At 42.3% G+C, this 22,912-nt stretch overlaps 1 protein-coding gene across 1 annotated transcript; it reads right to left on the bottom strand.

Moving 5' to 3' along the window:
- Positions 1-1,231: 1,231 nt before the first annotated feature.
- On the bottom strand, positions 1,232-21,119 carry LOC106566043 (monocarboxylate transporter 1). Its single transcript, XM_014133850.3, has 5 exons — positions 20,812-21,119; positions 15,702-15,975; positions 5,917-6,060; positions 4,799-5,584; positions 1,232-4,654 (listed from the first exon to the last, which is right to left on the bottom strand). Exons 2-5 carry the CDS (start codon positions 15,916-15,918, stop codon positions 4,392-4,394), a joined length of 1,410 nt encoding a protein of 469 aa, XP_013989325.1. The 5' UTR covers positions 15,919-15,975; positions 20,812-21,119; the 3' UTR covers positions 1,232-4,391.
- Between the last annotated feature and the right edge of the window lie 1,793 nt (positions 21,120-22,912).

Raw genomic sequence — 22,912 nt, 5'->3', positions numbered from 1 at the left:
TGTTGGCCAACACGGCCAGCATCTACGACCAACCTACCGAAGCGCAGCTCAGAGTAAATATTTATTGCATTTTCCTTTTCCAAATGGGTGGTAATTTAGAATGCATAAGATTCTGTATTTACGATAGCGTAGCTGTTTCTTCGTTCCTCAGTCTTCCCGCTCTTTCATTCAAGCCCAACGCCCTTTCTTTGTGTACCAAGCCGCCATGCCGGTTTAGCCCACTAGGGCACATTCTCCTATCATTTCCTTGTAACCATATCTGTTTGTTTATTCATTTCTGTGAATTACTTAGATTAGTAAATAAATGATTTTAAGACAATTGATGTATGGATGACTCATAGTGAAGACTGGGTTCGTGCAGATAACCAACAATTTACAACGTTTGGAATGAGATTGACGTGAGGTAAATAACACATCATTAATGAGGAGACAAATTCATCAGATATTATAATATCTGAAAGTTATATTAGGAAAATTATAACTTTGTAATCTGAATATTTTCCTTGGTGCCCCGACCTTCTAGTTAATTTCAGTTACACGATTAATCAGTTTAATCACGTAATAATAATTACAGAGAGTTATTTGATAAACATATCTTCAGTTTAATGATGCCAAAGACACGACAGCGGCTTTCCAACAGCTGAACATACAGTGCCTGGGAGTGGGTTGTCTCTGTAGGAGGAACCAACAGCTTGAAGTTGAATCCTCTCTCTCTCTCTCCATCCTGACAACGAATTGGTAACGTTAATATTAATTGACAACAGCACTTTATTGACAGTTAGTAAACTAGCAAGCAAGGGCTTTTGGCTATAGCTATTTTTGTTCCAGAAAATGTTAGTGAGCAAACTGAAATATTGTCACAACAATAGCTAGCTAGCTAACCTAGCTAGAGACTGGGCACATTTACAGCAAAACAAAATATTTTGCAATAACATACTTAGCTACCAAGCTAAATAATTAATATCTAATTGTGAAATATTAGCTAATGTTAGCTAGTAGCTCCCTACCTGGAAGTGAAGACAGCCAATGTTTGTTTTGTTCAAATGGCAGATGTTTTGTTGTTGGTGTGAATGCGTGCAGAATGTACTGTATCAAATAGATAGCCTACATATGTGAAATAAATGTACATTAACCAGTCATATATTTATATTATCTTAATATATTGCTCTGCATTATACTAATCGATGGAAACATTGTAATCCAGGTTAGCCAATGAATTCAAACAGTCCAATAGCTGTGGGGATATTTATTTTATACTTAGGCCAAAGTAAATAACTCTTCATTTGTTTGTCATTGCATTTTCCTAATTTTGAATATATCTTTAAATACATCATAATACATTAGCTCTCCTTGTTATATGAACACAACATCCCATTTCAGTTGTATTTTTTGTGGAAAGAAAAAAAGACATTCATTAAAATGCCACAAAACCATTCACATCATGGTCATCATCCATGTATGACACACATGATTAAAAGTGTCTTCGTGTGCTGAACTCAAAGGGCCTCCCTTCAAGTCGGTCATGTCTAGATTGGACCCAGATTTTGAAAAATGTACGTTAAAAGTAGGCAATTTTTTTGGCCATTTTAGCTAACCCTTATGAAAACATCATCTTAACCTAATTCTCCTAACCTGCTGCGTAATCTCTCCTCACCCTGATAAGAAAAGTCAATTCTGACAGAAAGCTGGATCCCTTCAGGACCCTCCAAGTGCCCTTGAACATATGAAAATGATGATGATGACCAAAGATTGTCTGTTCCCTCATGGATCAGGGTACCATCACATGACAATCAATGTCTATCAACTTTCATTGGATCAAACCCTTGATTTCTGCATTCACAATTATGACTTTAGTCTCATCAAGTAGGCTACATCAGTGCAACCTCAAGGTGGTTATGTCAGGAATATTTTTTAAGTTACTTAAAATTAAAATTAAATCAATCAGTAACAGTGATATACAGTGTAACTTTCCAATATAATGTGCAAACAATTTCCTCCAGGATGAGGATAAACTTTCAGGAGCTCAAGAGTCATTAACGTAAGAGTAAATACTGCCACAGAGTGGAGATAAATAGCTAATGGGTTAAGGCAGGAAATGTAGTAACTGGAAATTCCAAGCATCCGCAGGAACCCCACCCGACAGCGATCTGCCGGAGTCGCCCCCGCTAGATGTGTTCCGGCGTCCTAGCTAGTAAGCTAACAAGTTAGCACACAGTATCCTTCATTCCCACCTGCTAAACATCTGCCCTCGCCATTACTACCAGAACTGTGGGAAACTAGTGCATGACAGGCATGGGCGAAGTACACTGTCTACCGGTGTCCTAGCTATCATTAACTAGCAACCTTTCTTCTGCTGCTGTGTACCGGAGTCCTAGCTAACTAGCTAGCTATCTCACAGTGTTTTTTGCTCCGGCTTGCCGAACACCTGCTGGAATCCTAGCTAACTAACTAGCTAGCACCCAGTGTCCTAAACGCCTGCCGAAAACCTGCCCTTGCTGTTGTTAACAGTACTTCCCAGGTTCCCAGCTGTCTTGAAAGCACCAAGAGTTTCTAAGCCCAGATGCGCAACATCGCTAGACTTCTGGAAACGCTTTGCGAAACAGACCATGAAGACCAGGCCAGGAATGAGAAGTCAGTGATAGAAGTGCAAAATTCTGTAAATGTTCTCAAAATCTAAAGGCACAACCTAAATTCGAGCCAATGGCTAAAGTAGTTATTATTCCAACCTCGTGAAAGTGACAAACTGACACGTACATATATATAATTTTTTTTTTTATATTGAATTAGTGACATTCATTTTAGGGCCTACACATGCCCTTTTGGCGCAAGACAACCGTTAGACCTGATGATGTGTTTCTACGCATGAGTTTAGCTAGCTAACGGAAAAATGTGGTCATCACTAGTTACCAGAGGCATATAGTGAGAAATATGACTAAACCCTGCCTTTTTCTGCAATTTCTCTTTTTAAAATCTGATTTTAAACCTAACCTTAACCCAAACCTTAACCAAAATGCTAACCTTATGCCTAAACTTAAATTAATACCAAAAAGGCCATTTTTGTTTACATCATTTTAACGATATAGCCAACTATCACTGGGGACGAGGGGGACATCCCCCCACATTCTGAAATTGCATTTTGTCCCTCCCTAATTTTATCATTTGAATATGATACAAAACGAGGCAACGGTGTGCTTTAGGACCATGAGGACGCCTCTGAGCGGTTGGGTAGGCTGTTTCGAGTGTTTACCCGACTGGATTAAAAAAAAAATAATGGTTATGTCCCCCCCACTTCTAAAACCAAAGTTGCGCCCCTGGATATAGCCAGTTTTTGTAAATAGTGACAACTCCACAAGTGTGATCGGGGATTTCTATTGCAGAAGCAGTTTCTGCAAGTCTTCATACTGAAATTGAGATTAATTGTGAATGATTAAAAAAAATAAAAATATTAAATCGAGGACTAGCCTTAATCTGAGTCTGAGAATACAGGCTGTGAAGTGATAGCTAAATGGCAGTATCAAATATGAACACGACATTAAATACAAAAATAACTAATGGTTTTAATGGCAGACTTGGCACAGAGTAACAGTTGGAGTTCTACCCTGTTACTGTCATTTTGAGCTATGGCTAGGTTAAGCAAAGCTTCTATTTTATTGAGATTTTCAAGTGTCTTTTTCATGCATTTCTAAATCAAGCCTGTGTTTTATGAACTGATTTTTGATTTATACACTTTGTTCTGTTGGAATTTAGAATTCCCAAATCAAAGCTTTTGGTGTTGTTATCGGTCTCTCTAGCTTTTAGCTGTACAGTCAACACAGGAATATAATTGTTTTGAAGATGTATTGAAGAACTGTGAATATCAAGAAATGCCTGATTATTCATGTGTCAATGCTTTCGGAGATTAAAGAAACCTACCATTCATCAGCGTGAACAAAATGTTACAGTGATTCATTAAACCTTCTAAAAGCAGTAGTATATCCATTAAGTGCTTTTACAGAATAATACTGTACATAGTAGTTATTTGAGGTGGACTTCTGAAATTCTAAATACAGTATACACATAAAAATTACCTCCATATAATAATATTCTAAAATATATCACAACACTTATGCAGAAAATGTACTATCTGGACTCCAGATTCGTAAAATATAGTATTTTTTTGGCAGGGCAGCCGTATATTTCAGTAAAAAGTTGCATACATACGTGTATATTGACACAGTCATATTATGCTGATAATACGTTATTCAATGACAGAAGTAGAAATGGTGAAGAAATATGTTTACATGAACATTGCTGTCTGCCAAAGACTTGAACCAAATTAATTTGATGTCTACATTATCTCATTGACTGTATTGAGATACCATGTGAATGCGTGAATTTGATGTCAAGGAAAGTTAGACTATGTCTTCTGTAGTTTTTGTCTTGTCAACTGCTCCCACCCTGTCATTGGTGGCTTCTTTGGTAGCATTGTCCTTGTTGGACTCTTCTTCTTCTCCCTCCAGTTTAGCCTTCCTTTCCTCCTCCTCCTTTTTCTCTTTGTTCAACAACCGGTAGTTGATACCCATCCCCACAAACAGGAACACACTGGCAATGATAAGGATCACCCCACAGCTCTGGTAGGTGTATTGGTAGTCATTGTAGATGTCTTTGAATTTCCCTGTGACAAAACAAAATATGAATTCTAACTTGTATCATAAGTTAAGTCTTTGCTTTTCATAAAAAATAAACCAGTTGTATGATTGAACGTCTTTAAATAGAAACAAGGAGCTTAAGTAAACTACAAATACATGTGTGCACTCACCTAACAAAGGGGGACCTAACAAGACAGGCCCACACTCCACAATGGTGACCAGTCCCACTGCACTGGAGAAGCGCTGTGTTCCCACAAGGTCCATGAGCGTCTCAAACAGCACCGCACTCAGCCAGCCAAAGGCAAAGCCAAAGAAGATGGCGTAGATAACGAAGCCTGTGTAGTCCACGGAGATGGGCGCCAGGACGTGGCACACACCGTTCAACAGCACAGAGCAGGCAAAGAAGTACTGCACCCTGGGTCGTATCCACTTTGTATTGGCCACAATGCCCATGGAGGGCCGAGCCACCATGTCCACAATGGCCAGGACAGACAGCAGGAAGGCTGCCTTCTCTTTGGGGATGTTCCTGCTCTTGGCAAAGTTACTAAGGAACACTAGTGGGGAGAAGAGACCAAAGAACATGATGACGTTACCCATGAGGTAGAGCACGAAGCCCCGGTGTTTGAACAGCGAGAGGTCAATAAAACTGTTGCACTTCTGCCCACACGTCGTACTCTCTTTTGCGGCATCTTCACTTTTCACGGCAGGCTGTGGTTTTGGTCCGATGGGTCTCATGAGAGAACCAGCGACGCAGCAATTGAACAGCAGGCCTCCCAGTATCAGGAAGCTGCCCCTCCAACCAAACTGGTCAAAGAACCAGCTGTTGAGAGGGGCCAAGGTGGATAGGAACACTGGGCTGCCCGCCATGGCGATTCCATTGGCGATGGGCCGCTTATGGTAGAAGTACTTCCCAATCATAGTAAGGGCTGGGTTCAGATTGAATGCCAGTCCCAAACCTGTTGAAATATATTAAATACATTCATTCAGTCCAATATCAGACAGCATAGTTATTCGTTATACATAACACATGAAACCAGACCGAAAATAAATTCAGGATACTAGAAAGTGATAATAGAGTTCCTGAAGAGGGCCCCAGAGGGCAATACATTTCCTCAACAGCAGCAACTAATGAACAGTAAACTAATGAACATATCCTTTCTATTCGGGTTCCTTGGGATGTCCCTACTCCCCATTGAAGTTGAAATGTAAAATGGTTAAGGTAGGGGTTAAGGGTAAGCTAGGGACGTCCTGAGGATCCCGGATAGCACTAACCATGATGGAAGCCTACCTCCGACCACTCCCACACAGAAGTAAAGTCCTTCCACTGAGTTGCAGAAGGAGGCAGCAATCAGTCCACAGCCAGACAGGAATCCTCCACACATCATGACGGGACGACTCCCATACTTATTAACCAGGATACTGCTGATAGGACCTGATAGGTGACAAATACAAAGCAACCACTCAAGATGATTCATACGTTGGGAAAATTCACGTTAGGCAAATATGCCCAAGCATAACTGACTATACCATAATGACTATCGAAATTTCATTTGAAAAACTTTAGAGAATTGCAAATTCGCATCTTGAATTAATTTCCTTGATTAACGTGATTTTAAATCTTTAATAGGTGAAAATGCGAATTAGACTACCATAAGAAAAGTCTACAATTTTAGAGAAATTTTATATTTCACCACTAGAGGTCCCTAAAGCCCCTACTCTGAGAAACGCTGGTGCAGCCAGAGCTTCCACACAACTTCTGCAATGATTTGTCTCACTGCTGCACTGCAGCAATTTCTCTGGTCTAGCCACTGTTGGCAATGCAATCGCACAGAAAACAAGACAATCGCGATGAAACAAGATATTGTGAGGTGTGGCTACAGTTTGTGTATTCCTAACGTATGTGCGGGGAATGACAAAAGAAGAGGGCTCTGTCGCTTATAGAGCACTTCTAACTAGGCTACTGTAAAATCCTGTGCAGGATTTTATGTGTGTTTGTGCTAGAGAGGTTGGGTATAGAAAAAATGCATCTAAAGTACTCTACAGTAGAGCAGGTTACATGTAGTCACTCATTTCCTATGGGTAATCTACCATAGTTCCCATGTAATAGTAAATAATATCCCTTCATTTTGAAAGATGAGAGCTTCACATTGAGAGGGACACTACCTTTGTCCCACTCAGCCTGCTACTGCTGTTGAAATAGACAGCTTGTCTACTGATATGACTTGGTAAACATAGCCTACTCATAGATTTTCTAATCAATGGTCTACTTCTACATACCCTATCACCTCCCCTACTGGAAACTTTGGAGGCTACATTCACAATAGCTCCACTTTGTTATAGTCTTAGACTGAAACATATTCATTCCATTTAGGTTTGGCTAAATCTTAGAGGGTTTGGCAACACAAATTTAAGGTAACTACGGGCCATAAAATGAGCCTAACAACCCCTAGCTCACTACAACTTGTAAACATATATGCCTAGATGGCATGCAGAGTTCTGCTGGCTGCATGCCCACCATCTGTCTGGCCTATACCAACAAGGCCTAAATGGGAACGAAGATCCATGTGGAAGACGCTTCAGCCTCCCTGCCAAATCCCGGCACCACTGAAGGAACCTAAATGGAATGTGACAGTTTTTGTTTAGAGGTTGTCCAGACTCATTTGCCAGCTCGGAACACGACAAAGGCTTTTTAGATTCTAATACAGGCGAGGCTAAACACCAACAAAGAGCCTGACCCCTCTCTCTCCGAAGATGAGCTGGTGAGGGGGTGAAAAGTCTGAGGAGGCACCCTAAGACCAACCCTGATAATATAAGACATTATGAGAAGGATAGGAAAGAAATTAAAGAGAGGTCAAGACAAGAGGATTATGTCCCATTATTTAGTCAATGTTTTGTAGCGTTCATGGATGACACATGAACACTCTACAATACATTGTTATGGCAACTTACAGTTGAATAAGCCAAGAAACACAACCCATTTTCTGTAGCACCAGTAAGCGTACATGCAAAATTGAGCATGGATTGCCACTGTACTGCTGCTTGCTCTTTGGGGGTCTAGGCCAGGTTCCTGTTGTTTACTTCGCGACAGCTGTTAATGTAAAAAAGGGCTTTCTAAAGCCATTTGATTCAATTACTCATTGATTACTGTAACTACAATCTAGAAGAACACATTGTGTGCTGTGCACTGTTGGCTGTAACCCCCTTTTTTTTTTACGCCTGCCAGGAATAGGTCATAGACATCATTAGGGTCTGAGTCTAACAGGGCCTGTGTGTTCCGGTCCTGTAGAAAGGTCAGAGGTCAGCCCCCACACAGTCATGTGCTCCTCATCATGCGCAGCCAGCCAGGCAGTCATGTGTCCACAGCCCAACTAACAGGCAACATTCAGAGTGGGAGAACTGGGAACCGTCTGAGACAAAGCTACTGCATGAACCAATGACCTGGCTTTCGCCCATGCAGGTCCTGAATGTGCGCCTGAGCTAAGTGCTACCTTTTGAGGGAATGGGCTGCTGAACAATAAATAGCATTCATTCACTGGGCTGGTGGGGGGCAGCCATGGCAGCTATGTACTCTAGTAGGGAAATGGCGGATTATCTCTCTTAGTGGACAATATGTACACATGGTGCTGGGTCCCCTCTATACTGAAATAGGCAAATGGTTCAGAAATCGTTAAAGAGTTCTTCATAAAGTGCTGCTATTGCTGAAGCTTGACCTACTGTACTGTATACAGTATGTGGTACTACACATGGAACATATCAGCACTAATCTTCAGTGTTTTGGTAATTACTCTTTCAGTAGTTTTTCTTCCACATGTTATTGTAAATAGGCACTACTACTAAGCTAGCTGAAAATGCTGTAGAAGTTTGCAGCTAATAACAATGTGTACAGGACAACATCAATATGGAAAAAAGAGGACATTTTCTAAAACAGCATCATATCTCGGGAATATGTTTATTCAGTTTACCTCCCCTCTTTGAGAGAAAACGAGTCTGTTCACTATTTGACAGTGCTTTTTTTTATCCAGCCTCAGACCAGTTCTTGTGGGACAACGAGTCTTGAGTACAAGAGTCCCTCTGATTACGGTTCTGTCTGTTCGTGTTGAATGTCATGCAGATGAAAAGAGGCGTATCAACGCTCCACTGGGAAGACCTGTCTGACACCTAGCGTTTGATTCAACCCAGTCAGTACAGGAAGCTAGACCAGCTGACACAGTCTGCCTCACCTGCCACTCTCATGTAAATCATTTAATCTCCTCAGCCTCAGAAGACACCTGGGACAACATTCATCTGATCAGAGCATTAACAAGTACAATGGGAAGAGAGGAACCCCATCCACGGACTGTAGAGACAGATACTGTTGCACTGTTAATAACTGTGCTTCAATGGATGGAAGAGTAAAAGCATTCGAGAGACCCATTTGTATAATTTCAATGACAGTGGTTTGATTCAGGCATCGCCGTCTCCTTTTGGACAATACACTTAATCTTGATCTGGTGCCCAGTGACCTTACTCCACACAGTCAATGGGTGGGAAACTACGGGAGCTGTTTGTACTTGAAGAATAGGACGTGCATGAACGATCCACTGAGCAAAATAAAGAGTGTATGCATTCTCAATGAAAGGTACACTGTGAATATGGATGCCTAATAGAGGCATCCAGATCCATGCATGTTAAAAGGTGCTGTTACAGTATCTGTTTAAAAAAGGATGATTGTCCAATTTTTCATCATAGCTATCATTATGCTTCATTTTTGCATCAAATATATATTTTTTAAAAGGAAGCCAAGTTGACGTTTCTTAAGTCTCACACATCATCTTGTCTCAGTAAGTGTAGGAGGATATGGGAGGACACGTTTTGGGACACATGCTTAACTATTTAGCCATGAGGTCTAAGTGGTACTTAAAAAGGACAATGACAATTCACTTCATGGGATTACCAAGATGTGGTAGGACAGCTGTTACCAGTAACAATTACAATGTAACGCATGTGTTGTTTGGCAGCTGTTACACACTGCAATCACCAGGTCTGGGTTCAAGTAGTATTTGTTTTCTATTAATACTTTAGCTTGCCTGGTCTCAATGGAACCAATGGAATGGTCCCTTGATCCAAACCTATAGTATCAATCAAACACTCAAAGTATTTGAAAGAAAACAAATACTTTTTAAACCAATATCTCTCTGGTAAGAAGAAGGGCGGGCGTGTATGCCTTATGATTAACGAGTCGTGGTATGATCATAACAACATACACGAACTCAAGTCCTTTTGTTCACCTGACCTAGAATTCCTTACAATCAAATGCCGACCACATTATCTACCAAGAGAATTCTCTGCGATTATAATCACAGCCGTGTATATCCCCCCCCCCCAAGCAGACACATCGACGGCCCTGAAAGAACTTCATTGGACTCTATGTAAACTGGAAACCACATATCCTGAGGTTGCATTTATTGTAGCTGGGGATTTTAACAAGGCTAATCTGAAAACAAGGGTCCCTAAATTTTATAATTTTATAATTCTAGATCGTTCCAACTCTAACTTTCTCAACGCATACAAAGCCCTCCCTCGCCCTCCTTTTGGCAAATCTGACCACGACTCCATTTTGTTGCTCCCAGCCTATAGACAGAAACTAAAACAGGAAACGCCCGTGCTCAGGTCTGTTCAATGCTGGTCCGACCAATCGGATTCCACGCTTCAAGATTGCTTCGATCACGTGGACTGGGATATGTTCCGGGTAAATCAAATCAAAGTTTATTTGTCATGTGCGCCGAATACAACAGGTGTAGACCTTACAGTGAAATGCTTACTTACAGGCTCTAACCAATAGTGCAAAAAAGGTGTTAGGTAAGTAAAGAAATAAAACAACAGTAAAAACTCAGGCTATATACAGTAGCGAGGCTATAAAAATAGCGAGGCTACATACAGACACCGGTTAGTCAGGCTGATTGAGGTAGTATGTACATGTAGATATGTTAAAGTGACTATGCAAATATGATGAACAGAGAGTAGCAGTAGCGTTAAAGAGGAGTTGGCGGGTGGTGGGTGGCGGGACACAATGCAGATAGCCCGGTTAGCTAATGTGCACGAGCACTGGTTGGTCGGCCCAATTGAGGTAGTATGTACATGAATGTATAGTTAAAGTGACTATGCATATATGATAAACAGAGAGTAGCAGCAGCATAAAAAGAGGGGTTGTAGGGGTGTTTGGTGGGGCACACAATGCAAATAGTCCGGGCAGCCATTTGATTACCTATTCAGGAGTCTTATGGCTTGGGGGTAAAAAATGTTGAGAAGCCTTTTTGTCCTAGACTTGGCACTCTGGCACTGCTTGGCATGCAGTAGTAGAGAGTCTATGACTGGGGTGGCTGGGGTCTTTGACAATTTTTAGGGCCTTCCTCTGACACTGCCCGGTATAGAGGTCCTGGATGGCAGGCAGCTTAGCCCCAGTGATGTACTGGGCCGAACGCACAACCCTCTGTAGTGCCTTGCGGTCAGAGGCCGAGCAATTGCCGTACCAGGCAGTGATGCAACCAGTCAGGATGCTCATAGATGTTGCAGCTGTAGAACCTTCTGAGGATCTCAGGAACCATGCCAAATCTTTTTAGTTTCCTGAGGGGGAATAGGCTTTGTCGTGCCCTCTTCACGACTGTTTTGGTGTGTTTGGACCATTCTAGATTGTTGTTGATGTGGACACCAAGGAACTTGAAACTCTCAACTTGCTCCACTACAGCCCCGTTGATGAGAATGGGGGCGTGCTCGGTCCTCCTTTTCCTGTAGTCCACAATAATCTCCTTAGTCTTGGTTACGATGAGGGTTAGGTTGTTATTCTGGCACCACCTGGCCAGGTCTCTGACCTCCCTATAGACTGTCTCGTCGTTGTTGGTGATCAGGCCGACCACTGTTGTGTCGTCTGCAAACTTAATGATGGTGTTGGAGTTGTGCCTGGCCGTGCAGTCATGGGTGAACAGGGAGAACAGGAGTGGACTGAGCACACACCCCTGTAGAGCTCCAGTGTTGAGGATCAGCATGGCAGATGTGTTGCTACCTACCCTCACCAACTGGGGGATCCAGTTGCAGAGGGAGGTGTTTAGTCCCAGGATCCTTAGCTTACTGATGAGCTTTGAGGGTACTAAGGTGTTGAACGCTGAGCTGTAGTCAATTAATAGCATTCTCACATAAGTGTTCCTGTTCTCCAGGTGGGAAAGGGCAGTGTGGAGTGCAATAGAGATTGCATCATCTGTGGATCTGTTTGGGCGGTATGCAAATTGCAGTGGGTCTAAGGTTTCTGGGATAATGGTGTTGATGTGAACCATTACCAACCTTTCAAAGCACTTCATGGCTACGGATATGAGTGCTACGGGTCTGTAGGCATTCAGGCAGGTTGCCTTTGTGTTCTTAGGCACAGGGACTATGGTGGTCTGCTTGAAACATGTTGGTATTACAGACTCAATCAGCGACATTTTGAAAATGCCTGGAGCATATGCCCTGAGGATAGCCTCAGACAACAACATTGATGTATACACTGTATTCGGTGAGGGGGTTTATTAGCAAGTGCATTAGTGATGTTGTACCCACGGTGACTACTAAAACCTTCCCCAACCAGAAACCGTGGATTGATGGAAGCATTCGCGCAAAACTGAAAGCACGAACCCCTGCTTTTAATCATGGCAAGGCAACAGGAAACATGACCGAATACAAACAGTGTAGCTATTCCCTCCGCAAGGCAATCAAACAAGCTAAGCGTCAGTATAGAGACAAAGTAGACTCACAATTCAACGGCTCAGACGTGAGACGTATGTGGCAGGGTCTACAGTCAATCACGGATTACAAAAAGACAACCATCCCTGTCGCGGTCAACGATGTCTTGCTCCCAGATAAACTAAACAACTTCTTTGTTCGCTTTGAGGACAATAGAGTGCCACTGACACGGCCCGCTACTAACACCTGCGGGCTCTAGTTCACCACAGCCAATGTGAGTAAAACATTTAAACGTGTTAACCCTCGCAAGGCTGCCGGCCAGACGGCATCCCTAGCCGCGTCCTCAGAGCATGCGCAGACCAGCTGGCTGGTGTGTTTACGGACATATTCAATCAATCCCTATCCCAGTCTGCTGTTCCCACATGTTCCAGAGGGCCACCATTGTTCCTGTTCCCAATAAAGCTAAGGTAACTGAGCTAAACGACTATCGCCCCGTAGCACTCACTTCTGTCATCATGAAGTGCTTTGAGAGACTAGTCAAGGATCATATCACCTCCACCCTACCTGACACCCTAGACCCAGTCCAATTTGCTTACCGCCCCAATAGGTCCACAGACGGCGCAATTGCAATCACACTGCACACTGCCCTAACCCATCTGGGCAAGAGGAATACCTATGTAAGAATGTTGTTCATCGATTACAGCTCAGCATTGAACACCATAGTGCCTTCCAAACTTGTCATTAAGCCCAGGGTCTCGACCGCGCCCTGTGCAACTGGGTCCTGGACTTTCTGAATGGGCCGCCCCCAGGGTGTGAGGGTAGGAAACAACATCTCCACTCCGCTGATCCTCAACACTGGGGCCCCACAAGGGTGCGTTCTCTGCCCTCTCCTGTACTCCCTGTTCACCCATGACTGCGTGGCCATGCACGCCTCCAACTCAATTATCAAGTTTGCAGACGACACTACAGTGGTAGGCTTGATTACCAAACAACAACGAGACGGCCTACAGGGAGGAGGTGGGGGCCCTCGGAGTGTGGTTTCAGGAAAATAACCTCACACTCAACGTCAACAAAACAAAGGAGATGATCGTGGACCTCAAGAAACAGCAAAGGGAGCACCCCTCTATCCACATCGACAGGACAGTAGTGGAGAAGGTGGAAAGTTTTAAGTTCCTCTGCGTACACATCACGGACAAACTGAAATGGTCCACTTACACAGACAGTGTGGTAACAGAAATGTGGCTTGTCACCAAAAACACTCACAAACCTTTACAGATGCTCAATAGAGAGCATCCTGTCGGGCTGTATCACTGCCTGGTACGGCAACCTCCCACAACCGTAAGGCTCTCCAGAGGGTAGTGAGGTCTGCACAACGCATCACCGAGGGCAAACTACCTGACCTCCAGGACACCTACACCACATGATGTCACAGGAAGGCCAAAAAAGATCATCAAGGACAACAACCACCCGAGCCACTGCCTGTTCACCCTGCTATCATCCAGAAGGCGAGGTCAGTACAGGTGCATCAAAGCTGGGACCGAGAGACTGAAAAACAGTTTCTATCTCAAGGCCATCAGACTGTTAACCTCTTACATCTAGACGTTCTGCTAGCGGAACACGTGCTCCAATAGCCAATGATGGGCGTGGCGCGAATTACAAATTCCTCAAAAATACAAAAACTTCAATTTTTCAAACATATGACTATTTTACACCATTTTAAAGACAAGACTCTCCTTTATCTAACCACACTGTCCGATTTCAAAAAGGCTTTACAACGAAAGCAAAACATTAGATTATGTCAGCAGAGTACCCAGCCAGAAATAATCAGACATCCATTTTTCAAGCTAGCATATAATGTCACATAAATCCAAACCACAGCTAAATGCAGCACTAACCTTTGATGATCTTCATCAGATGACACCCCTAGGACATTATGTTATACAATACATGCATGTTTTGTTCAATCAAGTTCATATTTATATCAAAAAACAGCTTTTTACATTAGCATGTGACGTTCAGAACTAGCATACCCCCCCCGCAAACCTCCGGTGAATTTACTAAATTACTCACGATAAACGTTCACAAAAACATAACAATTATTTTAAGAATTATAGATACAGAACTCCTCTATGCACTCGATATGTCCGATTTTAAAATAGCTTTTCGGTGAAAGCACATTTTGCAATATTCTCAGTAGATAGCCCAGCCATCACGGCTAGCTATTTAGACAGCCATCACTAATATTGAGTGGCTGCTGCCAACATACTGTCTCAAATCTCTACCCACTGTAGTAATTAAAAACTGGATGTAATAAATGTTTCACTAGTCACTTTAAACAATGCCACTTTATATAATGTTTACATACCCTACATTACTCATCTCATATGTATGTACTGTACTCTATACCATCTACTGCATCTTGCCTATGCCGTTTGGCCATCACTCATCCATATATTTATATGTACATATTCTTATTCATTCCTTTACACTTGTGTGTATAAGGTAGTTCTTGTGAAATTGTTAAATTACTTGTTAGATATTACTGCATGGTCGGAACTAGAAGCACAAGCATTTCGCTACACTCGCATTAACATCACCATCTGCATGTGATCAATAAAATTTGATTTGATTTGATACGCAATGATCCCTTACTCACTCTGACTGAGCATTGAACTGGTCACTTCTGTTAGACTATCTCATCACGCTACCTGAGCATTGTACAGGTCACTACTGCTATACTATCTCATCACTGACTGATTATCGTACAGGTCACTACTGGTACACCATCTCATCACTGACTGATTATCGTACAGGTCACTACTGGTACACCATCTCATCACTGACTGATTATCGTACAGGTCACTACTGGTACACTATCTCATCACTGACTGATTACCGTACACGTCACTACTTGTACACTATCTCATCACTGACTGATTATCGTACAGGTCACTACTGGTACACTATCTCATCACGCTACCTGAGCATTGGACAGGTCACTACTGGTATACTATCTTATCACTCTGACTCTCCCTCCCAGAAACTTCACACAAAATTGTGAAATCAGTTGTTAACCTGTTTCCAATACATTTGTAATGTATTTATAAACCAGAAAATGCACTCCATACTGGCTTTGTTGTTTCTGAAAGCAAAGACAGTTGGAGTACATTTGTAATGTGTTATGTGTTAATGTGTTAATTGTAATGTGTTACAATTGAATAGGTGTTAAAATATTTTATTGTATTGTTATGTACATTTCCGGTAGGGGTGCACTATTCTAGCTTCGCTAGCCGCCATATCTTGCGAGCTTACACGAATGTTTGGTACACGGATATCAGTCTAGTAATTACCAGGCTAGCCCTAATCTATCATCCAGCTCACCTCCGGCGTACATCACTGCCAGCATGATGGAGGAGATCCATGACACCTGGCTGCTGGTGCAGTCGAAAATGACCTCAATCTCCTTGAAGAAGACGGTTATGGACTTCGGAAAGGCATAGGAGAAGCCGATGGAGATGAAGGCTCCCACCACTACTGCCCAGCCCCAGCCCCCCTCTGGAGGGGTGTACCCCTGGGGTCCTCCCATGGCAGGCGGCATGGCTGCTGTTCTGCTCACCAAGATCCTGCACGCAGGAACCTACACAGCAATGGGCACCTGTTGGAGAAAGATTAATCAAGTTTTCAGAAACTCGTCATCAATGCTAGAATTCAGTTAACCGAGAATCTTTTGAGAATGGTATTGTTCATCCTGCACTATGCAAATGTATTTTTTTGGGGGGGGTAATCGAACTATGTTAACAATGTTTCACAATGTGAAAAGAAACATTTAATCATAAAGGTAAATGTAGGTGATTCCTCACTGTAAAGGTGTCCCCCGTACGGGAGTTGCAGCGATGAGACAAGACTGTAACTACCAATTGGATACCATGAAATTGGTGAGAAAACGGTATAATTTTTTTTTTTTTTAAAGGTCACATACAGTGCATTTTGCCTCTTTTCAAAATTTGTTCAGCAAAATGCATCTTATCTATTCAGATTCATTTCATTTCCTTTGAAACATGATTTGAATACTACACTGTATGTGGACTGTGCATGACTGGAGCCAATGCAGTATGGTTCATGTCAGCAGGATTTCACATGCTGCTTTCACAAGATAAGCCTGTGTTTATTTACAGGGTGGAAACCATTTCCTCCCCGAATATCTACCTCTGGTACGTATCACAGGTGTATCATGGTAATGTCCTGAAAGGCAATGTTATAGCAACTACAACTAAATATCAAACAGAGAGAGCGGAAATGCATGCACATGTTCTGTTAACTTCAATGGCTTGATCATATAAGATAAATATGTTGACTTAAATAGTTACCTTTAGCACATTTGCGTGATTATTTCTTACCAGTGGTATGAAACGCAGAATCCTTCATCCTCAGTGTTTCAGAAGTAAATGGATCAATTTGATTTGCCAAGAGGATTCATCCTAAAAAGCCCAATATTCACTGTGTGGGAGGCATTTCTGGAGCTTCTTTTTACTGTAAATCCAGCCCTCCACTATACTCCCCCCTCACTTCTGAGCTTATGAATACAGGCCCGTCTGCAGAGTCAAATGGCTTACTATATTGTTTACACCAAGGAACCCAACCACAGTGCACATTTATCAAACCATGAATACAGGTTGAATTCAGCTTCCTAGGAAGCTCGGGGCTATGCTCTCATAAAGAGGGTAATGATTTAGAGCTTCTGCATGTTCTGTGGAGAGGACTCTTGATCTAAGGGAAGTAATGGCCCTCTGTGGTGGTGAAAACAGCATAGGATTAGCAGTTAGTGTGTTGCATTGTACAGTGGAACATCGGCATGTACTGTATCTTTCCAGAGTTTGAGAAGTAGTGACGCTAAGCTAGGAGTTGAGCTGGGGTGATGTGATTGCATTGATTAAATACAGAAGATTTGAAGGAAAGTGGGGCGTCTTTTTCAAAAGCCCATTATTTCCTCCTAATACAGTTCTCCAGACAGAGCTTTGATGCAAAGGTAATATAATCAGTCAATGACATACAGCAGGCTTCTTTCTGTATGACAGCCTCTGTGTTTCTCGTTTGAATACAAAACATTTTCAGGATGTCCCTATGTGTTATACTTAAGCAATAAGGCCAGAGGCGGTGTGGTATATGGCGAATATACCACGGCTAAGGGCTGTTCTTAAGAGCGACGCAACGCCGAGTGCCTGGACACAGCCCTTAGCCGTGCTATATTGGCCATATACCGCGAACCCAGAGGTGCCTTATTGCTATTATAAACTGGCTACCAACGTAAATAGAGCAGTAAAAATAAATGTTTTGTCATACCCGTGGTACACGGTCTGATATACCACGGCTGTCAGCCAATCAGCCTTCAGGGCTCGAACCTTCCAGTTTATAATGCAGATCAATTCATGTTGGATACAACATGTTGCATGTTGTTGCACAGTATATCAGTCTGGAATTGGTATCCCAAGATTCCCCTCGAATTTCACCTAAATATTGGGAAGGCTGCCATTGAAATCTCTTAAAGTAATTCACGCTCCAGGCAAAGATCAAAGACTAATTCGACCAAATGTGTATCCTTATGCTGGTTTACAATCTTCCCCTGTTAGTGGATGTACTCTGTAGAGAGAGAAAGGAAAAAGAAGACTGTGTTCCCTATCAACTTAAATTTCAGCCATTATCTGATGAGGACTTCTGGGTACTTCAGCATGCTCTTTTAACTGTGCAGTACGCAGTACAAACATGGCATGTCGCAAATCAATTTCTCACCGGAACAGCTATGATAAATGAGAGCAGGTAAGTCAACTTTCTATATTGTGAGCAGTTTCATAGAAGTGAGATGCAGATGAATGTGAAGAATAACTTCGCTTACTGCTGTGATGCTGTGGAAATGGAATGTTTTAGTCCACTCCTGATACAGGAAATATAATGGCTTGGGACTGGAGTGACAGAGTGAACTAAACCACATCATGCAGTTATAAGCATGAATAAAATAACATGTTATTGAATTGGGACTTGAAAACTGTATTGCACAGGAGTTTTCACATATCCAAAGTGCACTTATCGGGAGTGGGCTGTTCTGTTAAATGGGTGTTGAGAATACAATGTGCTGGGTGTCCTCTTACAGCTATCGGCTTTACCTCCTGTCCTGGGAACAAAGGTCAGCTCAAAGATATGTCTCTGTCTGAAAATAGTATTGTTTACTTGTTCAACAGTCTTTCAATCAGCACATGTATTTGCCGGGGCACAGGGTACAATCCAGGGTACAAGCCAGGGTACAGAGCACAAGCCAGGGTACAATCCAGGGTACAAACCAGGGCACAGGGCAGAAGCCAGGGTACAAGCCAGGGTACAAGCCAGGGCACAATCCAGGGCACAGGGTACAAGCCAGGGTTCAAGCCAGTGTACAAGCCAGGGCACAAGCCAGGGTACAGTCCAGGGTACAGTCCAGGGCACAAGCCAGGGCACAAGCCAGGGCTCAAGCCAGGGCACAAGCTAGGGCACAAGCCAGGGTACAGAGTAAAAGCCAGGCCACAATCCAGGGTACAAGCCAAGGTACAAGCCAGGTCACAAGCCAGGGTAGAAGCCCGGGCAAAAGCCAGGGCACAGGGCACAAGCCAGGGTGCATGCGTGGTGTACATTCTGTGCATGAGCTTACATAGGTTGTTGAGTCCCACACGGACAAGACTGTGTAGTGATTTTCTGTTTTAATTTATGAATGGAGGAGAAAGTCAGGACACACACTAATGTGTATTAATGGCTAATCAGCTCATCAAGGTTAATAATATTGAAATAAATACAGGGGGCCATTTCATCCACTCAAGAAGACTGAAAACTTTGCAAAGTAAGTGGCCAGTAATCTGTGAGTTAAAGACTCCACTTTAACCTGGTTTCTAGGTTTATCATATGCAGATAGCCGCCTGTATGGAGGATGAAATATGAGTCAAGATGAACAATGGACCCCACATTGGCTAAAGGTCTATAATAAGCAGCCAAAGTGGGCAGCCTGACCGTGCCACTCGAGACAGAACACGCTGCTTCAAACGCCCCAGTGGCACGTTCTTGGCACTATAGAACATTGGCTATGTCACAACAAGGTCTATGTCTTAACTTCTTCAAGGTTAAATCCCTCGCAGACATCTTGCCGCTTCAGATAGGCAGGCAAGCGTAGTGTTCAGAAGCCCCAGGACTTTGGCTGCTAAGCTAACATGGCCCTCCAAATGGATATGTGACTGACAGAAATGGATGGGGATCACAGCACAGGACAAAAGCTGGGTTGTTAGACTAATATTAGGTTATTTCAGTATTGTCTTCTAAAGCCTGACAATAGCAGCAGTGGGATTCAGGTTGAAGGCTTGGTATGAATGAGAGTAATAGTACAGGTATTGTGGTTTTGTAGTAGGCGATCCCCATTGGTTTCCATTGCAGAGATGCCTCAAGCATCCTGCTCAATACCATAATGATCCCAAGGTGAGCCGTCATAATCATGACCACTTCTGTCAATGCTTTTCAGAACAATAAACAAAATACAATTTTTTTCTTTTCAGGGCATGAACAATAAAGAGAATACTAGTTTTTTTTTAGGGCATGAACAATAAAGAGAATACTCGTTTTTTTCAGGGCATGAACAATAAAGAGAATACTAGGGTTTTTTTCAGGGCATGAACAATAAAGAGAATACTCGGTTTTTTCAGGGCATGAACAATAAAGAGAATACTCGTTTTTTTCAGGGCATGAACAATAAAGAGAATACTAGTTTTTTTTTCAGGGCATGAACAATAAAGAGAATACTTGTTTTTTTTCAGGGCATGAACAATAAAGAGAATACTAGGTTTTTTCAGGGCATGAACAATAAAGAGAATACTAGGGTTTTTTTCAGGGCATGAACAATAAAGAGAATACTAGGGTTTTTTTCAGGGCATGAACAATAAAGAGAATACTAGGTTTTTTTTCAGGGCATGAACAATTAAGAGAATACTAGGGTTTTTTCAGGGCATGAACAATTAAGCGAATACTAGGGTTTTTTCAGGGCATGAACAATAAAGAGAATACTAGGTTTTTTTTCAGGGCATGAACAATTAAGAGAATACTAGGGTTTTTTCAGGGCATGAACAATAAAGAGAATACTTGTTTTTTTTCAGGGCATGAACAATAAAGAGAATACTAGTTTTTTTTCAGGGCATGAACAATAAAGAGAATACTAGGGTTTTTTCAGGGCATGAACAATAAAGAGAATACTCTTTTTTTTTTAGGGCATGAACAATAAAGAGAATATGCACTCACATAACAACTTGACATGTGTGTCACATTAAACATATCAGTGAGATCCTTTCAAGAAAATACTCATCTCCTTAAACACATTTTTTTTTTTTACATGCAAATGAGAATGCTTCTCCAAGAGCAAATTGACATATCAGAGCTTATGCAGAGTAACCACATGTACATATGGATGTGTGGGTTGGTCGCATCTTACCTTGCCAGCAGCTCCTCCTAGTTCCAGATGAGCTCTACAGGCTGAGATGGGGGAGCTCTCCTCTCAATGAGGCACTTCTGTGTAAGAAGCAAAAGACCTCTACAGAAGTCTAAGTCTAGAATGTCTGAGATAGAACAGAACCTTTAACATCCTAGAATGTCCCATAGAACAGAACCTCTACCTCCACTACAACAAGCAGTGTCCCTGTGCTGGGGAAATGAACACTTCGGAGTCTGAATAAGTGCTGGTCTGTGAAATGGAAGAGAAGTTGACAAAGTTTGGTTCATTCAGTGGCCAGTTCAAACAGCTGGGCCGGCCAAGATACTAGAGTGCTAACTGATGAGGTCAGTCCAGTCCGCCTCATTGGCTGTTTGAGGATTAGAGCCGTGCCCCTAAAATGTTTTCCCCACCTCCTTGCCATGTGTCTCCAGCTCACATGTACTGCACTATTGGCCCTACGTGAAACTTCAAACAGTAGGATACACACTAATGTCTGGGCCTAAGAGATAACATGCCTGTTGGCAATTGATTTCTTTCATAATTGTATAGACAATAGATTACAGGATATTGGTAGTCACAGCAATCAAACAACTGGCTCCCTCTTAAGCAGCTTTTGTTGTTCCCCTCTGGTCTCCTGGGAAATATTAGCAGAGATCGTTCTGATCACTTCAGAGGTTAACTTTAGGTGAGGCCTTAGTTCAACTCCCCCCGCTGTCACTCTATGCTCGATGGTCAGGGCTTGGGAAAGGAAACATCCCTGAGCGCTGCTGGAGGTTAACAAACATAGAGCACTACTGTATTGCAAATAAAACACGGATTCCTTGTAGGGGACCACCAAGTGACGTAACACTGATGGCTTTTGAACAACACTCAGACCTTGTTTTGTTTGTTTGTTTAGTGTCCCTCCCGTTATTAGAAACCTAATAAGGGCATTCCACAGGGTGGATGGAGGTTGTGACTCTGTCTGCTCCACCGATTACACCCCAATCACACAACAACTAACAGCCAGGTTATCAGCTAAATGACATTAAAGGGATAATCCGTATTTGAAACAATAATCCCTACCACTGTTTCGGTAGCAAGTTGAGGGATGGGGCTGGAGAAATGTAACCACTCTCAAATTCACAGACAGATCTATGGATGCAAGGACTGACCATCCATGATATTAAAATGATAGTTTTAACCATGTTTTGAGGCTATATGGTGTTTGTTTACATTTCATTTGTTTACAAACATTAGAGTAAAACAAGCTTATATTTAGGTTTCTGATGGGGTACGACAGTTTAAATAAACTTGTGGCATTCAAATTACGTTCTTCATGAATCAATGGGTCCATATCATTAACTTATATATACAAAAATGGATGTAGCAATTGCAGATTGCTCCTTTAATTTCAGTGTGCAGCACAGTTTTGCATATCATGGCTTTGGGACACATTTTTTTTTACTAAGCCATTCAGGTAACACCTCCTGAATACGTGACATTCTGTGCATGCATAATTAAACAGCTTAAGACAATTATTCCACCTTTGGATGTATCCTGCCTCTAATCCTCTCTTCACTTTCATTCAGCAGTCAGGGTCATTTCTTCCTGTCTGCTCCACTCTCTTTTTGAAAATAAATCCTTTACCATAGCCAACGTTGCATAATATATTAAAGCACCACATCATCACAGAGTGCCCTCCTATTGCTCGCTCTCTGAAGAGTAGATACATTATTTCAGACTGCTATCGTACATGCAACACCTGTAGTACGTGTGGATCACAATGAGCCTTGTTGACGCTGCTTATCAGCATACTCATATTAGAATCAGTGTCTTTCCAATCACAGGTCTACGCACAAGAGATAATGACATCATCCCCTCCCAGCTCATGATATCTGGATGTCTGTTGGCTACATGGTGTGTTTTTCCTTGTCAAATGGGCTAATTATTAGAATATATTGACTTAGTTACACTCTTAGAAAAAGGGTTCCAAAAGGGTTCTTTGCGGTCGCATAGGGTTCTACCTAGAACCTTTAACATTCTAAGAACAGTGTTTTTGTCACGCCCTGACCTGAGAGAGAGGGTTTGTTTCTCAATATGGTTAGGTCGGGGTGTGGGG

This window comes from Salmo salar, chromosome 12 (genome assembly GCF_965601325.2).
Source record: "Salmo salar chromosome 12, fSalSal1, whole genome shotgun sequence".
NCBI lineage: Eukaryota > Metazoa > Chordata > Actinopteri > Salmoniformes > Salmonidae > Salmo > Salmo salar.
This window is presented reverse-complemented; position numbering and strand designations above follow the sequence as displayed.

Excerpts from the sequence above, each read along its gene's own strand:
- LOC106566043 (XM_014133850.3), bottom strand. The coding sequence starts at position 15,918 with ATGCCGCCTGCCATGGGAGGACCCCAGGGGTACACCCCTCCAGAGGGG. Across the intron at positions 5,585-5,916 it reads CTGTGTGGGAGTGGTCGGAG|GTTTGGGACTGGCATTCAAT; the intron begins GTAGGCTTCCAT and ends ATATTTCAACAG. Across the intron at positions 4,655-4,798 it reads GTTAGGTCCCCCTTTGTTAG|GGAAATTCAAAGACATCTAC; the intron begins GTGAGTGCACAC and ends GTTTTGTCACAG.